This window comes from Bremia lactucae, linkage group LG4 (assembly GCF_004359215.1).
Source record: "Bremia lactucae strain SF5 linkage group LG4, whole genome shotgun sequence".
Classification (NCBI taxonomy): domain Eukaryota; phylum Oomycota; class Peronosporomycetes; order Peronosporales; family Peronosporaceae; genus Bremia; species Bremia lactucae.
Genome location: NC_090613.1, coordinates 5336577 through 5342934, shown reverse-complemented (window position 1 = coordinate 5342934; position 6358 = coordinate 5336577). Strand labels below are relative to the sequence as shown.

The 6358-nt window shown below is 44.7% G+C and overlaps 1 protein-coding gene across 1 annotated transcript; it reads left to right on the top strand.

Annotated features, from left to right (window-relative positions):
• Positions 1 to 4362: 4362 nt before the first annotated feature.
• Positions 4363 to 4671, top strand: CCR75_000083 (uncharacterized protein; the record flags this gene model as incomplete). The annotated part of the gene is made up of 1 exon (XM_067958191.1): positions 4363 to 4671. The coding sequence occupies one exon, from the start codon at positions 4363 to 4365 to the stop codon at positions 4669 to 4671; it is 309 nt and encodes a 102-aa protein (XP_067817104.1).
• Positions 4672 to 6358: the final 1687 nt, after the last annotated feature.

Below are 6358 nucleotides of genomic sequence, written 5' to 3'. Positions count from 1 at the left end.
TAGAAGTCTAGTAACTTCTACCATTTGAGGGGATTTCTCCTCAAATACGTGGGGACCTCTTCCCTCAACGTCTTCCGAGTGTGATTGCGCTATCACAGTCGGGTCCACTACGGTCGACTCTCTACTCGACCTTGGATCATCGTGTTGTCCTTTCTGGGCAACCGGTATACTCCTTGAATGTCGCCCACTAAGCGTACATTCATGTCCCAATCCACTCGACCTTTTCGAGTGGTGGACCTTCGGCGCTGCCTGTGCATTAACACAGCCGCCGGCAGCTGACTCCACATTGTGATTGGTAATCACACTGTGATCTTGTGCGGTTGTACTAACGACCGTACCACAAGTGAGGCCATCGCACTCACTCGTAGTACATCCACACGCTTGTGGACGCTCCAAGACGTTCATCAGATGGCCATCTGATGAACAAGTGGCAGGCATCTTTACGGATCGATGCTGCCAGCTGATCCTTGGCTCGTATTTTCTGAGCCAAGGTAAACCTAGGATGACATCAAATTTGTCATCCAAATCCAGTACGATGAAATCATCATCATACTGTAAATCTCTTAACGTGTAGTGAAATTTCACTACGCGTTTCATTACTGTTATCGATGCGCCTGTCGCTAGACGCACCGTCATCCTCGTTGGAGGGATGTCGCGCTCAACATATTTGAGCCTACGATCCTCTAGTGACTGGCGACGAATAAAGTTATTCGACGCTCCACAGTCCACTAGGGCTCTAAGTGACAAATCATTTTTCACTTTTAACTTCAATTTGATGAGGGATACCTCATCACCAGGTGCAGAGACAAATAATGACTGTATGCCTGGAGCAACTTTAGTCAAGAGATTTGCAAATTCTCTTGAGGTTGCTGGATCAGTAGGGCGTTGCGCCCCTACTGACCACGACCGTTTTTTGGCGGTCCGCCTCGCTGTTGCGATTTCACAACAACGTCGGCCCGCGACCGTTGCCCTTTTTGGCATTCGGTCCATAATTACGTTTAGTACCTTTCGGTACTGGGCGTGGAGCACTACACCCATGAGCGTAGTGTCCCAACATTTGACAGCAACTGCATTTCTGCAATCGTTTGTTGTTCGAAAAGGAGGTTTCTCGCTTTCGACATAAGAGAGGTCCATCGGTTCTGGACCTTCCAGTTCGTATCGTCTTGGAGGACGATATGATGACGAACTAGCTTAAGCCTATCTCAAGCTAAAGTCCCCCTGTTCTGCAACGAATTTGCTTCTTCAAGCGTATCCAGTTCCAAGCGGAACAGATGGGTCTTTACGGGACCATCCGTAAGACCATGCATGAACACCGTAATCAACGTGTGTTCATGAACTGGGTTGTTTGTGATACAACTCACTAAGAGTCGTATGTGCTGGGCATAAGTGTGAACATCACGCTTGCCTTGCTTGAGTTTCAGAAGCTCTGATCGAGCTCTGAACTCAGCCCTATGCGGTTTAAACGTCTGTTTGAGCCGAGCTTTAAAAGCCTGTAGAGACCCAAAGACGTATGGGTCGCGCAACCAAAGGCCAATGCCCAAGTTTTGGCACGACCTGCCAAATTTGATTGAGCGAATGCGACTTGCATTTGCTCGTCGATGATGTGACGTGCCCTTATGGTATCGTCCAACTCGAGAAACCATCTCAAGAAGGAGTCTTCTTCGACTCCCCTATACTTAGAGATGTCAATCTTTAAGGTTTCGGGACGACGCGTGTGCGTCATCCCAGGTACAGGGGTCTGTACATGTTGTAACCTCAACATGTCTGCCTGTTGAGAGCCTTGCTGATTAAGCAAGGTTACCTTCTCCTTCGCCTCGTCAAGTTCATGTTGTATGAACTTGGCGATGGCTGAATGGAGGGTATCTCTGTCTGAACCGGACAGCATGGCCAAGATGGCATCGTTTCCTACGGTCGAACTCATTCGCCCGACCGCACTCCTTTCTAAGTCACTTAGAAAGGAGTAGCTATCACGCGAAACGTGATGCGTTTTCCAATTATCATCTGACATGTCCATGTTAGCTGTGGTCCTTTAACGGACTACAAAGTGCTACCATGTGTAACGGGGCACTACTGACTTGGACTGCCTCAGTGCGAGTGGTGCCTCCCGTCACTTCAGGTACACTAGTACGTGCAGAGGAAGACTCTCTTTAAGACAACTGCCTCAAAGAGGGTTAAAGTAAAACTGTATTAATACAAATAAGTTTCTCTTCTTTCTCTGCTAATGCTAACTTAAGTATAAACTAATACAAAAAAATAATTAATAAAGTCTTATCTGTCATTCTCTTTGCGCGCGTCCAGTGCTGACTGGACCGCGGAGAAAGTAGATATAATGGTCTATATTTACCATTGAATAAGCTTTTTCATATTACCATGTAAAGTAATATTCTCCAAATATTATCTACCTTTTAGATAATATATTAATTAACAACCTTTAAGTGTTTATTTTATGTAACGATACACCTCGTTACAATAAAGCTAATGGTCTTTAGCGTAAAGGTCTAGGCTAGGAAGGCTATAGTATAGAGAACGTAAACGAACGTTCCGTAACGAACTTCTATCTACTACTGAACTTATTAATTTAATAAACTTACTAAGTATGGCACCCCCTTGCGCACCGCACAAATCGTGTCTTATAACGATTGGCTGGATTGATTTAGACTTGAATCAACTAATCGATAGAGTTAATGTCTTATTGCATCAATATTACCAGATTTGGTAATATAAGAGCTATTTTAGTCAAAATTAATAACGAGTAATTTTGTACTTCTTTATTTATTTCCTCTCATAGGAAACATAATTTATTATTTCATTTATAGGAAATAATACTCATGTAACGGAACACCCCGTTTCATCACCCCCTAACCAACAGTCACTAAAGTGACTGATGTAGGGTGACAGGAAATACTATTAGTCTTCCCTGTAAATTTTTGCGTTATTGGTTTTGATCAAAATACCAATTTTATTTTCATTGATGATTTTGAGCATATCACCATGACGACTAATAAGTCTGTGCGCGTGGCCCGTGAGGCCGCAAAGCTGGCAGCTGCACGGATCAGTGCAGCTGTTGGTAATGCAAATGTTTCAGTAGACACTAATGCGTCTACTGCAGAGGATACATCACCTCCTACTCCCATTAGAGGTGACTGGAACATGTCATGGATTGATGAAATTGCAGGTGACGGTGACAAGTCACCTGCTACACCCATTGTGGGTGACTGGTGCAAGCCGCCGGCATCGCCCGACTCAGTATCAACTGTAAAGGCCGCCGGATCACCCGGGGACGAGTCCGTTACCCTTTGGGTTAACCAGAGAGCTGATGACGAGTTTGTTCGACTCGTCGGACCTCTTTGGTGGAGTCATCATCAGATGACGAGTTTGTTCGACTCGTCGGACCTCTTTGGTGAGAGTCATCATCAGATGACTCCGTGGGCGATTATCACTCTGATGACGTTAGTATGCATCACCAGGAACTTAGTGATCGCGAAGGGAAGAGTGCTGCTGTTGATGCAAATTTGCATCACCAGGAAAGATTTGATTCTAGAAAACGCTCCAAGGGCCAGGTTAACGTTAACGTTAGCATGAGCCAACAGGAGAGGGACCGGAATACGTTGTGATTCGCTCCTAAGAAGAGGTCTTAGTTACCCTCTAAGAGAAACCTCCTTCGTCGGTCAGGAATGACCAACGATCGATATCAAATTCCGTTAGTCGACTCATCCAGGCTTCACCTGGTGACGATGAGATGGAATTTTTCATCGATGCCTTATTCCGGCATCGGTGGAACTCTTCTAAGCGGGCAAAGGACTTCAAACCTTTGTTCTAAGCTTGGAAAGCATTTGAACATAATGTGCAAAGCATAGGGCGCGAGGCCTACGCTTGGGCGGAGATGTCCAGCATAAAACTTAGTCAGCGTACGCATACTACGAGGCAGCTCGATCGTGTACGTATTGTCTTGGCGATGTACTACACGAAACGAGCCGATATACCTGGGCAGTAATTTATTACTGCCTACATTCGTCACTACATGTTTTAATAGGTTTACCATAGACAGTAGGTTTAGATCATTGGCATTGAATGAAAGTATGTTTGCTCTTCCATATTTGTCAGAATTCCGTTTCTGTCGGCCCACCGCATCATCGATGGAATCCTGAACAAAATGGACCACTATTTCTCTAGCCAACAGGAAATCACCTGCTGACTCGGTTTTGTTTTGTTTTCAGTGCGACCGGCTCACACTGCGGAGATATCAAGTCTTTATTAATTGCCGCTCTCATTAAAAATATTGTTTTCGATGCTGAGTCTTTCAGCATCGTTGCCAAAGTCAGTAATAGCATTATTGTTATTACTAAGTTTGTTCACTCCACAATGTTAATTAAATTAATATTGGTATCCTTCGCACTGACCTTAGTGCTAATGCGTGATGAGCAAGAGCTAGAAGGTTCTTTGATCGAGCGAGGCCCCCCCTTGAATAAGAGTTACTCTCAAACAAGGTGGATGCGTAAGCCATTCACAAAAAATGGTGTATGCTTTGTAGAAGAACGCACTGAATGTTTGATGGCAAATTCTATCATCTGCAAGAACTCGCTCCAACTCGTAAAAGTATCTCTGCGAGAATACGGTTTGCGCGCTCAGTCCTACCATCTATTTCAGAATGGTCAGAAGTTGACATTTTAAACTGTGTTTCAAGTGATTTGATTACAGATTGCCGAAATTCCGCCTATATCTAGGTTCTCGATCTGAGACCAGTTCACGGGCTGACATATGAAGTCGAAATATTGTGTCAGCAAAGATACGAGCACAGCCTTTGGCTGTTATCGACTCCGGGACTGCAGCAAGATGCACCATTTTGCTGAAACGATTAACAGACACAAGAATGTCATTATTTTTGTGGCCGTCTACGGGAAATCCGACGACGAAGTTTATAGTTACGGACTGCCAACACTCTGCCGGAACAGGCAGTGTTGTAAGGGAGCAAAGAATAAAGCACTGGGCTTCACCCGGTGACAAACTTCGCAAGCGCGTGTGTACATGCGGACGAATTCATACTGGCGTGGCCAGTAGAAGTCGCGGCTTATCGGGAGATAATTTTCGCACGTCAACGATGCCCACTGATTGATGCATCGTGGCACTCATACATGATGCGTAGGCGCAAATCATTATGGGTGAGGATGAAGACACGAGGTGCGTCGCTAGCAATGGCTGTGTAATAAAGTAAACCAATGCGTGTTGTATATTGATCTGTTGGGATCGATACAATTTTGACATTCCTTCTTACGGATTTTTGTGATGGATTTTTAAGGTTATCTATCAACCTTCAAGAGTCTTATCTTCTTCATAAGCTCTTCTAACATCGTCTAGTAATGTTGACGACGAACACTTATTGTTGCAATAGTGGCCTTATGCTCACTGTTGATATGCGCAGCCGGCTCAAAATCTGTCCGGCGCGAAAGAGCATCAGCGACCACGTTAAGTCGTCCTGGAACTTGTTCCACGGAGAAGTTATACTCCGCAAAGAAAGACAACCATCTTGCCATTCTTTGCGAGACGTGTGGACTGTTCACGGCCGTGCGTAAAGACGCATAGTCCGTATATATAAAGAACGGTTTATCTCCAAAGAGAAGACCCTAAACTTAGCTAGTGCGTAATTCATGGCAAGAAATTCCTTGTTATACACAGGATAGATGCGTCAGCTGGTGAATCTGACGCGATTGACAACAGACCACTTGCTCTGCGCCATCTGTATCATATTGCATTAACGCACAGCTGATAGCAAAATTGCTGGCGTTACAAACCACATGGAAAGGTCGGTCTTGGTCCACAATCGCTAGTATTGGCGATTGCATCAAGCTTACCTTGATACTGTAACGGGCTAAAGTTGCCCTAATGTTACACAGTCCCCGTTAAGTACACTTGGTGTACTTAAGGGGATGGTCAATTACTAAATAATAGTAATTAGACCCAGCACTCGGGTGTAGTGCACATTTTGTGACCAACCCTTGTGTATGTGATGCACATGGGTGCATTCACATTAGGAGGGATGACGCCCAGCGTCATCCATGATGACGGCTAGCGTCATCCGTTACGCGAGGTATCTAGAAAGATACGCTCGCAATATATATTAAGTGTTATCTATAGAAATGACATTTTAATTGGTAAAAATAGGTATTTATATTTAATTCTATTAAATAGAAATCAGTCTGAAAACTACTTTCTACTGAGTAAGTGCGCACGAGGAGACGGATTCCCGCTCCCGTGACGACACTTAACCAGAGTACTTAGTGTGTTGGGTGAGGACGCTTACGCGCCCACCACAACTACCTCACTGCACGCAAGAGAAGCAGGTTAAACCGCTTCCTCGCTG